The sequence below is a fragment of the Spermophilus citellus genome (genome assembly GCF_964194105.1).
Source record: "Spermophilus citellus genome assembly, chromosome: 2".
Classification (NCBI taxonomy): domain Eukaryota; kingdom Metazoa; phylum Chordata; class Mammalia; order Rodentia; family Sciuridae; genus Spermophilus; species Spermophilus citellus.
Window position 1 is genome coordinate 88,745,776 of NC_138183.1, and position 18,216 is coordinate 88,763,991.

The window sequence follows — 18,216 nt, forward strand, 5'->3', positions numbered from 1 at the left end:
AGATTGAAGTGGGTAATGAACCCCCAATTTTACCCCAAATGCAGATTGCAGAATCACGTCGGTTACACATCCACAATTTTACATAATGCCTTATTAGTAATTGTTGTATTCTGCTACCTTTCCTATCCCCTACTATCCCCCCTCCCCTCCCCTCCCCTCCCATCTTCTCTCTCTACCCCATCCACTGTAATTCATTTCTCTCCTTGTTTATTTTCCCATTCCCCTCACAACCTCTTATATGTGATTTTGTATAGCAATGAGGGTCCTATGTCTTTTTTTTTTTTTTTTTAAGATACCGAGGATTGAATCTAGGGTCTTGTACTAGCTGATGAACTTCATCCCCAGCCCCTTTTATTTTTTTGATAGAGGGTCTTGCTAAATTGGTGAGGCCGGCTTCAAATTTACAATCCTGAGCCTCCAAAGTAGCTGGGATTATAGGCATGTATCACTGCATTGAGTTCCTATGACTCTTTCTTCCTGCTTTTGTGTGTGTGTGTGTGTGTGTGTGTGTGTGTGTGTGTGTGTGTATGTGGCTTTGCATATGCCAGGCAATCTTAGGCAATCTTTCTTGAATGTGATGAACTGTTTTCTAGAAACCCTCTAGTCCAGCATCACTAACCAAAACTAGATTATTTACCCATTACCGAAGCAATCACAGGCAAAGAAACAGGATTACCATGAACAAGAAATCATTCACACTATGCCAGATCTACTCTGGAACTGGGCATGAGATCACCTTCTCTTGAGTCACAAAAGGAAGAGACAGACACCAAACTACTTATGTTTATTACACAATACTAGGAGGCCTCATTCACATTTACAGTGATTGTCATCTGTAAAGTGATTATGACAGATTTCCAGCAGATGGCAGTAAAGTGCTTGGGGAAAGGGCACATATTTCAGATTTACACAAAGTGAAAGCAATCCAACAAAAAATGGTCAGTCTCCCTTATCTGTGGTTTCTGCATCCATAGATTCAATCAACCACAAATCAAAAATATTCTGACCTGAACACTTTTTCTTATACTGTATTATTTAGGGAATAATGATAACAACTACTTACATAACATTTATACTGTATTAGTTATCATAACTAATTTAGAGATGATTTAAAGTTTATGGGAAAATGTGCATAGCTTATATGTAAATATTATCCATTTTGTGAGACCTTAAATTAGGGTCTTGGATTTTGATATGGTGGCAGAGAGTGCCCTGGAACCAATCTATCTTGGATATGAAGGAAAATGGAATTACTGTAGATATTTCACAAAATTAAGATCTCTTAGAAGGAAGGTGGTAGCAGAAATGGGAAATAAGTGCTTAGTAGGTACTTTGAGTTCTGCAACAGGGAAGTGATAACTTATTGTAAACCTTTTATAATTATATGTGTTAGGTGTGATGGCATATACCTGTAATCCCAACAATTCGGGAGGCTGAGGCAGGAAGATCATAGGTGTGAGGCCAGCCTCAGCAAATTAGTGAGACCCTGTCTCAAATAAAAAGGCCTGGGGATATAGTCAGTGGTAAAGTACCCCTGAATTTAATCGCTAGTACAAAAAAAAAAAAAAAAAAGGAGAGAAAAATTACTACAAGTTGAAAAAAGCTATCAATTGAATGAAGAGAATATTATTACTAAAGATTAATCACACTATAAGGCATGATTACATTTTTAAAATCCGGAATTTAAAGAAAATATTTAAGTTCCTCTATTATTTCTGTCAACCATATGTGCACAGAAAGAGAAAATATTGTCAAAACTAAGCAGGCACAAAGCCAGGCACAGTGATGCACACCTCTAACCTCAGTAGCTGGGGAGGCTAAGGCAGGAGGATCTCAAATTCAAAGCCAGCCTCAGCCACTTAACAAGGGCTCGTCTCTGAATAAAATATAAAAAAGGGCTGAGGATGTAGCTCAGTGGGTAAGTGTTCATTGGTTCAAACCCTGGTACAAAAAAAAAAGTAAAATTTTTTATTTATCATTTATTTATGTATTTTGGTACTAAAGGAACTGAACCTAGAGGCACTCTACCACTGAGCTTCACCCCAGCCCTTTAAATTTTTTTAAATTTTATTTTGAGACAGGGTCTTGCTAAGTGGCTGAGGCTGGCCTTAAACTTGGGTCTGCCTGCCTCAGCTTCTCACATTGCTAGAATCACAAGTGTATACCATCATGCCCAGATAAGGAAAAAAATTTTAAGTGAGATGGGATAGTCAATTTTCTTGTCTCCATAACCTTTACAACATTCCCTTAACATCAAAGCAAAATTGTACAAATAATTATATAATATAAAAATGCAGTTTTCTTTGGATCAGTTTGCTTAGGGTCAATAATATATGCACCGTGTACGATGAAATGGAATTCCTTTCATATCTTCCCTATGGTCACGGGCATAGTCCCATAAGTAAAAATCCAGAAGAATGGAATTGATCTCTCCATTAGGCTTTTCACCCTTTTTTTCAATAAGTTCCAGAAGACAATCCCGGATCAATTCAACACACCACAGGGAGCACCCTCTGATTTCTACCTCCTGCTTATCCCCATATGAAAGCATTTCTCCTGCAAGGGTTAAAAAAAAATGGAGTAAAAAAAATATTTTCTAAACTCAGACATTAGTGCAAAATTACAAATTTATATTTCACAAGGACTAGATGGCTTGTTTCTCTCAATATTCCCAGGACCTAGAATAGCAAGCACCTTGCACATACTTGCTCCCTAAATAAACATTTGTTAATGAAGATGAAATAATTCTAAATTTAAAAATATGACAGCAAGCCAGGCTCAGTGGCACACGCCTGTAATCCCAGCAGCTTGGGAGGTTGTGGCAGGAGGATCGTGACTTCAAAGCCAGCCGCAGCAAAAGTGAGGTGCTAAACAACTTGGTCAGACCCTGTCTCTAAATGATATACAAAAGAGGGCTGGGGATATGGCTCAGTGGTTGAGTGCTCCTGAGTTCAATTCCCAGTATCTATCTATCTGTCTATCTATCTATCAATCAATCAATCAATAAAATAAAATGTGACAGCAAAAAAAACAAGAGTGAACAGAAAAGAAAAAAAAGAATAAAAGGAAAGAGAAAAGATGAAAACAAGTCTGATTTTTTTAGGGGTTGGGGATATAGCTCAGTTGGTAGAAAGCTTGCCTAGCATGCATGAAGCCCAGAGTTCCATCCCCAGCACCACAAATAATAATAATTCAACAACAAATTAAAAAATAAAAAATGATTATTTGATTATTAATTAATTAAACATAATTATTAATTTATTAGTAACCACAAATAATAACTTAAATTGTTAATTATTTAATAATTTGATAATTATTAAATCATTTAACAATTATTAATTATATAAATAATTATAAATTATTAAATTAATAATTATTGGTGGTTAATATTAATTTATTGTTGTTATTATTTTTAAAGGGTTTAAAAGTGGGTTACCAGGGAAAAAATACTATTTCAGATTTTGAAAGACTCTGTGGTCCAATAAACAGGATCTTTCTCCCTTAGCTGGCTGAATACTGTCTTGGGGACATCATAGGTACATCAGGAAAAATGCAGGATATCGGGCTGGGGATGTGGCTCAAGCGGTAGCGCGCTCGCCTGGCATGCCGGCGGCCCGGGTTCGATCCTCAGCACCACATACCAACAAAGATGTTGTGTCCGCCGAGAACTAAAAAATAAATATTAAAAATTCTCTCTCTCTCTCTCTCTCCCCTCTCTCACTCTCTCTTAAAAAAAAAAAATGCAGGATATCAAAGTTGTTAACCTGAGCACAGAAAATCATCACTGTTGTTTGGATTCTGGATCCTTGAGTCAGCTCTGCCTGAATATGGAGCTACAATCTTATGTAAGACCCCCAGTCTATTCAGTACCTATCTCCAGAATATATCTAATTGGCTACCACTGAGAATACAGTACAGTTCATCAACTCAAATGCCTACGGGGATCAGACATTGTAAACTGCCTAAAGTACTGTTCAGGCCAAACAAAATACACCTACAGGCTATATTTGGCTTCTGGCCACCAATCTGCAACCTTGCACAAAGTTTTACAATATACATGAAGCCCTGTCATTCACCAAAAGCTGGGGAGAGGCAAGGAAGATTCCTAAGAATCTTTAGAAGGAGGAAGGTCATGCCAACACCTTAAGTTTAGACTGCTGGCCTCCAGAACATTCTGTTATTCTGTTATTTAGTCTCCCAAAGCAGCAGGATTACAAATGTGCACCACCAAGCACGGCTCAAAGAAATGTATTGTTTGTTTTAAAATAATTTTTACACAAACTTCTCAACACAATTTACCTATTTTATATACAATAATAGCCCCAGTCTTTTTTTTTTTTTTTTTTTGGTACTGGGGATTGAATTCAGGGACACTCAATCACTGAGCCACATTCCCAGCCCCCCTTTTTTTTTCTAATTTAAATTCAGAGACAGGATCTGGCTAAGTTGGCCAGGCTAAGTTGCCACCTTTTTGTCTCAGCCTCCCAAGTAGCTAAAATTTCAGACATGACTCACCATGTCTGGCTATGCCCCCAGTCTTGATATCAAAAATTATATCTGGGGATGGGGATATAGCTCAGTTGATAGAGCACTTGCCTCGAATGTCCAAGGCCCTGGGTTCAATCCCCAGCACCACAAAAACAAAACAAAACAACTACTTGGAAGACTGAGGATTGCAAGTTTGAGGCCAGTCTTGGCAACTTAGTGAGACCATGTCTCCAAAGGGGGAAAAAAACATCCAGTAATGTTGAATAAACAAGGGTAGAGAAGGGAGTCATTTGTGCAAGATAAAGATAAATCAGTGGGGATGATGTTACAGCCTTCTGACTCAAAGTTCTGTAAATATTACCTATCTCTCATTCCACCCTTTATATTAATATGCAGTGTCCTCTTCAGCTAAATTAATGCTCCTCAAATATTACACCTATACTGTATATCTCCTTGTACCATAAATTTAGGTTTTATTTTATTAGGCTCTTGTAATGTTCCAATAGCACAATTTTCAACAATATCCACACTTCATAGTATAAACAAGAAGAGCCATTTTTCCTATATTTCAATTGCCCTTACATTTTTCTTCACATATACTTTTAACAATAGTGCCTTTTTTTTTAATAAGAGTTTTTTGTGAAAGAAACTAAACAGATTTAACAACAATGTATAGAATAACAAATAATGAGCTAAAGTGGCAAACCTTTAAGAAGCTTCTTCAGTAGTTCATTAGAGTATTTCAGGGCTCCAAGGTGAACAAGAATCTGAGGTAATCTATAGTCAGCAAACATAGTGATACTGGAGATATCCTTAAAGCAGCCATCTCCTTTTCCTTCTAACACACTCCATGTGTCTGCCACGAGGATTTGGGCTCGTTTATAAAAAGAAATTCTTTTCCCCTGATGAATGGAGAAGATATAAATGTTACCAGGGCATCTGAAAGCTTTATAAATGCTATTTTTTAAAATATTTATTTTTTAGTTATAGGTGGACACATATCTTTATTTTATTTTTATGTGGTGCTGAGGGTCGAACCCAGTGCCTCATGTGTGCTAGGTGAGCGCTCTACCTCTGAGCCAAAATCCCAGCTCCTATAAATGCTATTTTTAAAAAGACACATGTGCCAGGTGCCATGGTACACACCTGTAATCCCAGCAACTTGGGAGGCTAAAGCAGGAGGATCACAAGTTTGAGGTCAATCTCAGAAATTTTGTGAGGCCCTAAGCAACCGAGTGACACCCTGTCTCAAAAAAATAAATAAATAATTTAAAAAATTTAAAAAGGCTAGGGATGTAGCTGAATGATAAAGTGCTCCTAAATTCAATCCCCAATATCAAAAAAAAAAAAAAAAAAAAAAAGAAGAAGCCGGGTGCAGTGGCGCATACCTATAATCCCAGTGGTTTGGGAGGCTGAAGCAGGAGGATTTCAAGTTCAAAACCAGCCTCAGCGATTTAGTGAAGCACTGAGCAATTCAGTGCTTAGTGATACTTAGAGATGCAGTCTCTAAATAAAATTACAAAATAGGGCTGGGGATGTGGCTCAGTGGTGGAGTGGCCCTGAGTTCAATCCTCAGTACCCGCCCCCCAAAAAGAAAAAAGTTGTTTCTTCAAGAGCAGAATAGTCTTGGGGCTGGGGATGTGGCTCAAGTGGTAGCGCACTCGCTTGGCAGGCGTGTGGCCCAGGTTCGATCCTCAGCACCACATACAAACAAAGATGTTGTGTCCACTGAAAACTAAAAAATAAATATTAAAAAATTCTCTCTCTCTCTCTAAAAAAAAATAATTTTTTTTTTTTTAAAAAAAGAGCAGAATAGTCTTGTTTTTAGAATTTATGAAAACAGGACAGGGATTGTGGCTCAGTGGTACAGTGTTTGCCTAGCATGCATGAGGAACTGGGTTCAAACCTCAGCACCACATAAAAATAAATAAATAAATAAAAGAATTTATAGAAAACAAAAGAATTTAACATAGTTATCTCTAATTCTCAAGATTTGCTTCCTATTTCAAAGAACATAAAATATAAATTATGTAATCCCGGTACTATTTAGTATTCTTTTTCAATAACATTACTTCATATGCATATTTTAGTGTCACTATAATTCAACTAGTTTTTTTTTTTTTTTTTTTTAGTACTGGAAATTGACCCCAGTGTTACTTTACCACATTACATTCAAGCCCTTCTTATTTTTTTAAGATGAGTTCTCACTAAATTGCCCAAGCTGGCCTTAACTTGTGATCCTTCTGCCTGAGCCTCCTGAGTAATTCAGGTTACAGGCATGAGCCACATCACCTGACCCCAACTAGTTATTATTTTTAACATCTAGATAGTAGTTTTTTGAAAAGTTTAAAACTTTAGTTTAAATATATATATATATATATATATGTGTGTGTGTGTGTGTGTGTGTGTGTGTGTGTATCTGATTGCAACATAATTCATGTTAACTTTTTCTTATGGGGGAGGGATACTTGGGATTGAACCCAGAGATGTTTTACCTCAAAGCCCAAAACCCTGATCCTTTTTTTTATTTATTTGCTGGCTTGGAACTTGTGATTTTCCTGCCTCAGCCTCCTGATCACTGGGATTACAGATGTGCACCACCATGCCCAGCAAGAATTCTTCAGTGTGTTTTGTTGTTACATTTGGGAAAATTTTCTGTAAAACCTTATGAGCACTCATGAGAAATGGTTCGTGTGTCAATTCATTTTAAAATGCATCTGCCTTGGGCTGGGGATGTGGCTCAAGTGGTAACACATTCGCCTGGCATGCGCAGGGCGCTGGGTTTGATCCTCAGTACCACATAAAAATAAAATAAAGATGTTGGGTCCACCGAAAACTAAAAAAATAAAAATATTAAAAAATTCTCTTTAAAATAAATAAATAAAATGCATCTGCCTTAAAATTAATCAACTTCTTGGTAAATGAAATAGAAACTCTACAAAAATAATTCACATGGGGCTGGGGCTGGGGCTGTAGCTCAGTGATATAGCACTTGCCTCACATGCGTGAGGCACTGGGTTCAATCCTCTGTATCATATAAAAATAAGTAAAGATACTGTATGTTCATCTACAACTAAAAAAATATTTTTTAAAAAATTCACCTTTCACCACAAAACAAAAAAGACAACTTGCAAGTAAACAAACTACACAGTGCTCTCAATTCATTCCATCCTAAAGTCATGTTAATTTTAATCCTGATCCTTGCTGTACTACAACCATGTTGATTTTGGAATACATGGATTACCAGCCACATGACTGGCAGATGGATTTCTTTTACATACAGTTCATCATAATTAGCCTCAATGATGGACCAAGGAACTTGATTCATAATTTCTGAAATGACATACTTTGAAGACAAAGATGAATTTCAAAGTAACCTTTGCATTATCAAAATAAAACAGAATGGAATTCAGCAGTGGCCTACAGACTGTGTTCTAGGAACTGCCTCTCTGCTCCATCCATTCCCAGCAGCAGTACTGAGCTGGTCATAATCTGTGCCAGTTCAATCAGTTTTTGTCCAGGAGTTTTAGAATTGGCATGGAGAAAAAGTATCTCCCTCCTTCTTTCTGTCCAGTGGCCAAAGAAATAAAATGCAAATAATGCAAGGACATTAACCTTTAGTTTTTTCACTGCATGGAGAAAGTTAGTCTATAGATACATGGAGCTAACAGAGGCAAAGATGAGAGGCTGAATGCTGCTGGCATTTGAATCCCTAATCTGGTATGTTCCTATCCCAAACACCCATCTAAAGATTCTTGCTTAAATTTTTTCTAGTTTTGTATGTGTGGGTGTGACCTGCAATTTAAAAAATCTTGGCTGGACATGGTGGTGTACACCTGTAATCCCAGTGGCTTGGCAGGAGGATCACAAGTTCAAGGCCAGCTTCAGCAATTTAATGAGGCCCTAAAAGATTTAGCAAGACCCTCTCTCAAAATAAAAAATAAAAAGGCCTTTGGCTCAGTGATTAAGCATCCCTGGTGTTCAATCCCCAGCATTTAAAAAAAAATTAACTTTTTGTACTAAAAACAAATAATATTGTGAAAGCATACTGTGTATGAAAAAGAAAATACATAGTATATATACACTGAACTTTGCAAGAAATTGTTTGTTTGTTTGTTTTACTGGGGATTGAACCCAGGGACACTTTACCACTGAACTACATCACCAGTCCTTTTTAAATTTTTTTTTATTTGAGACAGGTTTCATTACCATCCTCCTGCCTCAGCCTCTCTAGTTGCTGTGATTACAGGCATGTACCACCACACCTGGTGTAAGCTTTTATTCTTAAAATGAATTCTGGAAGAAAAAGAATTAACACTGAGAGAACTATGAAGACTTCTTAAATGCTAAACAACAACAACAAAAAAAAACACACCTCAAACTGAGTCACATCTCTATATGAAGGAAAATTTTCAACAACCAGGTGCATTAACCTCTGTGCACTTTTTTCACTTTTTCTGACACAATTAATAAAAGATCCTCCAAACTTCTCCAGTAGAATTTTCCCGGTTTCATTGAGAATCCGATGCCTCTCTTCTATCAAAGGCATGGATACATCTGTGTCAGAACGAAATATATGCTGAACCTGATCCAGGGTCACTGTGGCATAGTAGGAGGCACTAGTTATTGGTATTCCTTTAGAGAGAAAATATTAAAAAAATCAGAGGAACAATGTCATGCTTTGAGAATTCAGCAGACTCTTGGTTTTATAACATGCAATTATGTAAAACCAAGTGCGGCAGAAATGCATTAGAAGTGCATAAAATAGCAATCAAAAGCAAAACCTTCATTTTCTACTACTTATTCCCCATTTCTAACTATTGCAGTGTAACATCACATGCATTTTGACTACGTTTCATAATATCTGTCCCTTTGTTCTTCAGGTGTCACTAAAGTGGCATTCTTTTTCCTATGATGAGATACTAAAAGCAAGTTATTTTCCATTGAATATGCTTCTTCTCTTGCTTTTATATTAAGCAGAGAGACTAGCAAAAAAGAACTTCAAGATCGCCCTAACATATAATTCTAACACCCAACCCGGTCCTTGACACCCGCCCCTGAGCCCCACCCCCACCCCTGTCCCAGAGAACTAAAACCTCAAAGGCTGCCGGGTCCAACCGCGAGCAGGACACCAACCTTCGTCCAGGGCTCTGTTAACTGCGGCGCACAGGGACCAGTACCCACTGTAGGTCTTCCCCTTGTACGTTACCAGACACTTGTGCTCATCCCGCTCCGACCAAAAGGAAAAGTTGAGCGTGTCTACCACAAACACCCAGTTGACCGCGGCCTCATCGGCGGCCCTGGGGTTCAACTCGTGAAGAGTTTTCCACCCTTCCACGCATAACTCCGTCCCCGAGACCTTGGCAAGCAGCAGTTCGGCCACCCTCCGCACACCTTCGCTATCAATGAACACATCCTGACTATTTTCTGCAATAAATCTAGCGGACTCCCTAGGAGTTGGGAAGCCGTCCATTTCGTCCCTCTCCTTTACTACTGGGAATGACGCTTTGGACTTTGGGTCCGCCAAACTCTTCCCCCTCTACAGAGGACAAAGTCCTGGGTCCCGCCCTCCCCGAGAGTGGCAAGGAGAACTGCGAGCAGACAAGTTGCAGGTTCCCTCCCCTAGCACTCTCAAGACCAGGAACCGTGGAAACCGTGGGGCCAGGCGCAGGGTAGAGGCCGCAGGCACTTCCGGGAAAGTGGCCCCACTTACTTTCGCTCGGGCGCGCGCCCAGGCCTCGCTTCCGGTTCTGAAGGTCCGGAAACCGTCTGGAAGTGTACGGCGCGCGCTGCCAGGGAGTCGCCCACCCTCGGACGTGAGGCTCCGCCATTTTGTGCCTCCTTCCACACCCGCTTTAGCCCGGTGGGACACGAACGCTGGGGTTCGCCGCCCTGTCGGGTAGCGTTTACTCCAACTGGTGTACCGCGTTGCTCTCACCCGGCTCCCGCCCCATTTTTTTCCCCCGCGGGTCAAAATCTGGGTGAGGTGCCCTCGGCGCCACCCCGCATCTCGGTTCCTTGGCTGCGACAAGCATCGTGGCAGTTATCTGACTCACCTGGACCCAGTCATCCCCAGTTCGTTCGATACCGAGCTGCGGTCCCTCTCTCCCAGTCCCTGGGCGGAGGGCTCCCTTCTTTTACTGAATTCCTGGCCTATTTGGAGGCCTAATAAACATTTAGGATTAGTTGGAAGGCTTGGGAAAATAGATGAGGACACAAATGTATTAAATTGTTAACGTTTTATGCCTGTGCTTAATTACTAAATCTCAATCTCGTGAGGTAATGACAGAGCGGCTGTAGTGATCCCAGTTTTACAAATGAAGGTGTATGGTTTCGGTAATCAGCCACCATCCCAGCAATGATTATGGCTGAAACTCAACGCTTGGTTAATCAGTCTTCCCAAGTGAAGGGCATTATATGAGTCCATTACCAATACCATTCTAGTAATAACTATCGATGGCCCTACTGAGGAGACATAGGGCTGGAGATATCCCAGCACCCCCCAAAAAAAGTTTACTGAGGAGACATTAATAAATGAAAAAAGTATTACCTTTGAACTTTATTAGCTGGACCCCTTGTTGCACACCTGTAATCTCAGCTTCTCGGGAAGCTGAGACAAGAGGATTGCAAACTCAAGCCCAGCCTCAGCAATTTAGCAAGACCCTGTCTCAAAATAAAAAAAGGGCTGGGTTTGTAGCTCTGGTACAAGGCCCCTGGATTAAATCTCCATGTAAGGGAAAAAAACGAAAAGAAAAACATCAACAGCAGCAAAACAAAAACAACCTCTTCATTAACAGATATAGGAGTCAATTTAATGATGATCCATATTAACCTGGTGATTAACCCGGCTCAGCCCTTTTTGGTTTTGAGATAGGATCTCATAAAATTATCCAGGCTGGCCTTGATTTTTATGATTCTCCTTCCTTCTCGACCTACCACATTAGCTGAGATTATTGGTGTGTGCCACAGCACTGGATTGAAGTAATCCTCTAAGTAATCTCTAAACTTGCATTTTAAAGGTTAACAAAGAAGTATGATCCTGTGTTTCTATCACATTTCCCCCCTCCTAAATAGTATCCAAATTAGATTATTACAGTCATCAAGAGAACCATCACTGGGCTGGGATTGTAGCACAGTGGTAGACTTCTTGCCTAGCATGTGTGAGGCACTGGGTTCAATCCTCAGCACCACATAAAAATAAAATAAAGGTCCATCAATAACTAAAAAGCAATTTTAAAAAAAGAGAACCATCATTCTCAGGAGCTAAATTAAATGTCAAGCTCTTGGCAACAATTGTTGCTATATCTTCAGTTTTCTGTAATGAATAGGCTATGGCAGGTAACTAAAGAAATAGAGGGTTTAGGAGGTATTGTTGAGGAAAAGTTGTAAAGGTTGGTTAGAGGCAAGGCACAGTGGCACACGCCCCAAATCCCAGCAGTTAGGGAGGCTGAGGCAGGAGGATCTCAAGTTCAAAGCCAGATTCAGCAGTTTAGTGAGGCTCTAAGCAATTCAGTAAGACCCTGTCTCTAGATAAAATACAAAAAAGGGCTGGGGATGTGGCTCAGTAGTTAAGTGCCTCTTGGTTCAATCCCCAGTACCAAAAAAAAAAAAAGTTTGTTAGAGCTATGGATGGACAATAGACACTGCTAGAGGAGAAAGAGTAGTTTCTCTTATATGTAGATGGAGTTATGCAGAAAAGTAACATTATAGGACACGACTAATTTCAACTAATTTGCTTCCCTTGTGTTACCTTTTTATCACTGTGACCAAAATACCCTCCCTATAAGAACAACTTAAAGGAGAAAAAGTGTATTTTGGCTCATGGTTTCACAAGTTCTGACCATGAATTTCTGACTATAGTGGGCCTGAGTTCATTCTTCTGGGCCCAAGGTGAGGGAGAACAGCATGGTGGAGGATGTGACAGAGGATTGCTACTCCATTCATGGCAGCCAGGAAGGAAAGAGGGGAAAAAGGGAGAGAAAGGGTGCAGGGAGGAAGAATGAGAAAGAAATATACTAAACAAAAAATCATTTGAACAGTTATGAAAAGTTCACAGGATGGAAGAAAGGGCAGGACAACCAGACTCAAAAACAGAAACCAAGCAGTTTTAGACTACTGAAAACAGTAACTGCTTTAAGTTCTCTTATAGTAGTGCTGCTGAAAAATACTATAATTATTACAACTTGCTTGCATCATTCTGCCAAGATTGGAGAAAGAGACTGATTGGCCAAACCTATGTCTTTACCTTTTGGGTAGTAGAGGCCCTTCAAGGACTAGGATTGCTCTCTCATACAACGGGAAAAGAAAAATTCCACAGAAAACCGTGTGAGAAACCGATGCTATATTTTTAATAAAATTATAATTCATCCCTTTGGCATTCAAACAGTTTTTGCTCCCATACATATACTTTCAAAAAACGTCCTGCCTAGGGGTGGGAGGGAAAGGGAAGGGGAAAGGGATTAGCAAGGATGGTGGAATATGATGGTCATCATTATACAAAGTACATGTATGAAGACTTGAATTGGTGTCAACATACCTTATATACAAACAGAGATATGAAAAATTGTGGTGTATATATATGTATTAAGAATTGTAATGAAAAAAGTACATATATAATGGCATAAATTGAGGTAACCGTTCATACTTAGATAAGAAAAATTATGCTCTATATGTATAATAAGGATTGTAATGCATTCCACTGTTGTCATGTATTTTAAAAAAAAAAAGTCCTGCCTAATATACACAATTATTCCATTTATTTATTCATTCATTCATTCATTCATTCATTCATACATACATACATACATACATACTGGGGATTGAACCCAGCCAGGTACACCCTTCCACTATGCTACAGCCCAAAGCCCCCCCTTTAAAAAATTTTTTTTAGTTATAGAAGGACACAATATCTTTATTTTCTTTATTTATGTTAACATGGTGCTAAGGATTGAACCCAGTGCCTCACATGTGTGAGGCAAATGCTTTGTCTCTGATCCACAAACCCAGCCCCACAGCCCCAAGCCCTTTTTATTTTTTATTCTGAGATAGGGTCTTGCTAAATTTCCTTGAACTTGACATCCTCCAGTCCTCCTGCCTGACCCTCCTGAGTTTCTTGGATTATGGTCATGGGCCACCAAGTCCAATTCTGAAAGAATTTTGAAAGGTTTTGGTGACTATAACTTTTATTTCCCTCACACTTAATAAATCTGGGAATTTGGAGATGAATATAAATTTGAAGGACCAGGGGAAAAATGGAGGATAAACTATTGGGTGAGAGGATGGGAAATTCTCATGGATTCTAGACAAAAAATGAGATAGGGGTTAGAGAAGTTTGAAGTCATAAGGTAATGGCATACTAATATATAATCCTGTTGATGGTGTCTGTTACTTGGTTTGCAAAGAGGGGAACCCATCTCCATGAAACATTGGCATTTTTAATTTATTTTGGTACCAGGTATCGAACCCAGGGTTGCTTTACCACTGAGCTACATCTCCATCCTTTTTATTTTGAGACACAGTCTTGCTAAATTGCTAAGACTGATCTCAAATTTATGATATTCCTGCCTCAGCCTCAGCCTCCCCAGTTAATGGAACTACAGACATGTGCCCAGTGACATCTTATTTCCCAATGTGAATTTGTACACATAATCAACTCAACTCAGATTAACTCTCTCTTGTAAATATAGACAAATTTATACTGTCTAAGCTTTCTCCAGACATCTCCTTTTCCTTACGTCAAATTTCTTCTCTGACTGCAAATGTCGAGGCCTGGTTGGATAAATTATGTCCATTTGTGTACACAGGCTCTGACAAGGTCTACATTTGTTCAGCTGCTGAAAGGAGCAGTCAGCAGCAGAATTTTGGATCCCAGACAGGGACAGTGGCACATGACTTATAATACCAGCTCCTTGGGAGGCTGAGGCAGGAGGATGGCATGTTCAAAGTCAGTCTCAGCAACTAAGATCCTTTGCAATTTAGTAAGACCCTGTCTTTTTTTTTTTTTAAAGATATTTTTTAGTTGTAGTTGGATACAATATTTTTTTTAAAGAGAGAGCGAGAGAGAGAGAGAGAGAGAGAGAGAGAGAGAGAATTTTAATATTTTATTTTTTAGTTATCGGCGGACACAACATCTTTGTTGGTATGTGGTGCTGAGGATCGAACCCGGGCCGCACGCATGCCAGGTGAGCGCGCTACCGCTTGAGCCACATCCCCAGCCTGGATACAATATTTTTATGGGGTGCTGAGGATCAAGCCCAGGGCCTCGCCTGTGCTAGGTGAGCGCTCTACCACTGAGCCACAACCCTAGCCCTGACCCTGTCTTAATATAAGGAGGAAAAAAAAAAAAAGGATTGGGGATGTAGCTCTGTGATAAAGCACCTCTGGACAACTCACTCCCCAATACAAAAAAAAAATTGGGGTTCACTCTTTTTTTTCTTTTTCTGGAGATTGAACCCAAAGGTGCTTATACCACTGAGCTACATCTCCAGTCCTGTTTTGAGACAGGGTCTCAATAAGTTGTTGAGGCTGGCCTGGAACTTGCTGTCCTCCTGCTTCAGCCTCCTGAGGTGTTAGCATTGCAGGCCTGTGCCACTGCATCCATCTGGAGCCCTAGATGTTGGATTTGAAACACTGGGATTTTTTTAAACTCTAGAAACGACTTTTCAATGTGAATGTGTATACATCTGTGCACACATCAATAGCATGTTACTTTCCTTTTTTGCTTTATCTCACAGTACTATGTGATTATTATTTTTGGTGTTGTTCTACCACAGTCACCACATCCTCCCACCCCAGCCTTTAAAAAATTTTTTTTTGCAGTGCTGGCGATGGAACCCAAGGTCTTGCACATGCCAAGCAAGTGCTCTACCACTGAGCTACATACCCCACCCCTACATCACTTTATTGAGACAGAGTCTTGCTTAATTGCTAGGCTGGCCTTGGAATTTGTGATCCCCCTCTGCCACAGCCTAGCCTCCCTAGTCGCTGAGATTACAGGAAAGCTGCACCATACTTAATTGTACTGTTACAATTATTAGATTGCTCACCAAAACTGTTTTGGCTAACTACTGCATCCTCAGGAACAAATTACATTTTTTAAAAAATTTTTTTAGTTGTAGTTAGACACGATATCTTTATTTATGTGGTGTTGAGGGTTGAGCCCTGGGCCTTGCACATGCTAGGCTCAAGCGCTCTACCGCTGAGCCACAACCTTAACTCAACAAATTGCATTTTTTTTTTTTAAAGAGTGAGAGAGGAGAGAGAGAGAGAGAATTTTTAATATTTATTTTTTAGTTCTCGGCGGACACAACATCTTTGTTTGTATGTGGTGCTGAGGATCGAACCCGGGCCGCACGCATGCCAGGCGAGCGCGCTACCGCTTGAGCCACATCCCCAGCCCCCTGCATTTTTTTAAAAATTTTTTTTTTTTTTAAAGAGAGAGGGGGGGGAGAGAGAATTTTAATATTTATTTTTTAGTCATTGGCGGACACAACATCCTTGTTTGTATGTGGTGCTGAGGATCGAACCTGGGCCACACGCCTGCCAAGCGAGTGCGCTACCACTTGAGCCACATCCCCAGCCCAACAAATTGCATTTTTAATGTTAATGAAAAGGTATGCAATTATTTGTGGTTCTTACATATTGCTGTTATTACAATGGCCCTCAAACTTTAATAATGTAAGAAGCTGGCATGGTGGCACTTGCCTGTAATTTCAGTGACTCAAGAAGCTGAGGCAGGAGGATCACAAATCTGAGGCAATTAACAATTTAGTGAGACTCTCAAAAAAAAAAAAAAAAAAGGTGCTAGAGATGTAGCTTAATGGTTAAGTGCTCCTAGTTCAACCCCCACTACGTGGGTGGGGAGCAGGAAACCTAGGGAATGTTAAACATGCAGATTATTGAGTTGAGCTATGGTGCAGCAACTTTTTTTTTGGCATGGAAATGGGGATTGAACCCAGGGTCTGTCTGCCATGGAGCTATATTCTCAATCCTTCTAAAAATGTCAAGATCAGGGTCCAAGTTGTCCAGACTGGCCTGAATCTGTGATCCTTCTGCTTTAGTAGTGAGTAGAAAGTAAAGGGGATTACAGGCATGGGGCAGCAATTTTTATTTTTAACTAGTACACTTGACTTTGAATGTGAGGAACTGCAAAATATTGCCATACAAAATTTGTGTGTCATTAAGAAGTTGGGTCAGGGGCTGGGGATGTGGCTCAAGCGGTAGCGTGTTCGCCTGGCATGCGTGCGGCCCAGGTTCGATCCTCAGCACCATACACAGATGTTATGTCCACCGAAAAAACTAAAAAATAAATATTAAAATTAAAAAAAAAAAAAAAAAGCCTGGTCAGTTTCACTTCAAACTTGCAGAAACGGGAAAACTAGGTTGATTTGATGGCAATAAGCAATGGACATTAAAGTTTTCATTTGTCTAACATTCTATTTTTGTTTTTTTGGTACTGGGGATTGAACCCAGGGCCTTGTACACTCAAGACAAGCACTCTACCAACTAAAAGAAAACTTAAAAAATACAAGCTGCTTTACTTACAAGCAGCCTTAAATCATAACCTGTCATTTATCTGTGGAACAATAATTCCATTTTTTTTTTAGAGAGGAGAGAAAATTTTTAATATTTATTTTTTTTTAGTTCTCGGCGGACACAACATCTTTGTTGGTATGTGGTGCTGAGGATCGAACCCGGGCCGCACGCATGTCAGGCGAGCGCGCTACCGCTTGAGCCACATCCCCAGCCCAATAATTCCATTTTTAATACTAAACAGGGCACCAATACAAACTATAGAAGTGGTTTTTAAAGGAAAACTGGTTGATTTTGGTTCTTTGCTATGTACTCCCCTCATCTGATCAGATTAGAGTACCAGCATTTGTCATAATCTGAAGACAATAGAATTTAACAGATGTAAGGCAAACCAATTTGACAGTAGGGCAAAACTGGAGTTTCTGAAAACAATCTTGCCATTTACTTTTAAGTTTCAGTAAGGGTTGGAGTTGTGGCTCAGCAGTAGAGGGCTCGTCTAGCTCAAGGTATCTTGTCCAACTACATCTAAAGATATTTTTTTAAAAGTTTCTATAAACCATCCAATGTACTGCTTTTTATAAAATTTGGTCATATTTTCTTTTAAGAGCTTCTGTTGACCCTTGAGACTTTTCTCAACCCAACTCCCTTAAAAAATTTTTTAAAAAATATGACAGCAACCCAACTCCCTTTTTAATACTTTTGTATTTATGCAGTACCGCTGAGGATGGAACCCAATGCCTCACACATTTGAGGCAAGCACTCTGCCACCAAGGAACAGCTCCAGCCCCCTACTTAATATTTTGCTAATCAGTTGTAGTGACAATGAAGAAAAAGGCCTCTCCTTTTCAAAAGCTGGGTTCTCAAATTATCAGCACCAGATATTTTTGAATCTTGAAATGGGAGTCAAAAGTTGCTCAGGTTGTTCTGGAATTAGTGACCCTCCCATCTCCTGAAATTTTGTGTGCATACCACAGCATCTAGCTCTTCAACCTAGTTCATCTTCAGTAGGTTCACGTAGGCCTTGTTTGAAAAGGCAAAACATAAAATAGACCGAGAACAATTCATGTGTATTTACTCTCATTTTTTCAATAAAAGCTTTTGAGAATCAGTATCCATTTTAGGAGTGCTTTCCGCCAGTAGGAGGAAAAAAATCTGACTTGTCAATACTGGTAATTTTTCTGTAGAGAAATCACTTCA

General features: G+C 39.6%; 1 protein-coding gene across 2 annotated transcripts; it reads right to left on the minus strand.

Annotated features, from left to right (window-relative positions):
• Nucleotides 1-765: 765 nt before the first annotated feature.
• On the minus strand, nt 766-10,503 carry QNG1 (Q-nucleotide N-glycosylase 1). 2 transcript variants are annotated; one of them, XM_081279392.1, is made up of 4 exons: nt 10,202-10,503; nt 8,864-9,123; nt 5,195-5,390; nt 766-2,556 (listed from the first exon to the last, which is right to left on the minus strand). In XM_081279392.1, the coding sequence occupies exons 1-4, from the start codon at nt 10,317-10,319 to the stop codon at nt 2,324-2,326; spliced, it is 807 nt and encodes a 268-aa protein (XP_081135518.1). In that variant the 5' UTR covers nt 10,320-10,503; the 3' UTR covers nt 766-2,323. The 2 variants fall into 2 exon arrangements, with proteins under 2 accessions (XP_081135518.1, XP_081135517.1); XM_081279391.1 differs by lacking the exon at nt 10,202-10,503 and adding an exon at nt 9,625-10,173.
• Nucleotides 10,504-18,216: the final 7,713 nt, after the last annotated feature.

What these genes read in the sequence shown, in the direction of transcription:
- QNG1 (XM_081279391.1), bottom strand. Translation starts at nt 9,961, where the DNA reads ATGGACGGCTTCCCAACTCCTAGGGAGTCCGCTAGATTTATTGCAGAA. An exon ending in TAACAGAGCCCTGGACGAAG is followed by an intron (nt 9,124 to 9,624) that starts GTTGGTGTCCTG and finishes TTCTCTCTAAAG; the next exon opens with GAATACCAATAACTAGTGCC. An exon ending in GAGATGTGACTCAGTTTGAG is followed by an intron (nt 5,391 to 8,863) that starts GTGTGTTTTTTT and finishes TCCATTCATCAG; the next exon opens with GGGAAAAGAATTTCTTTTTA.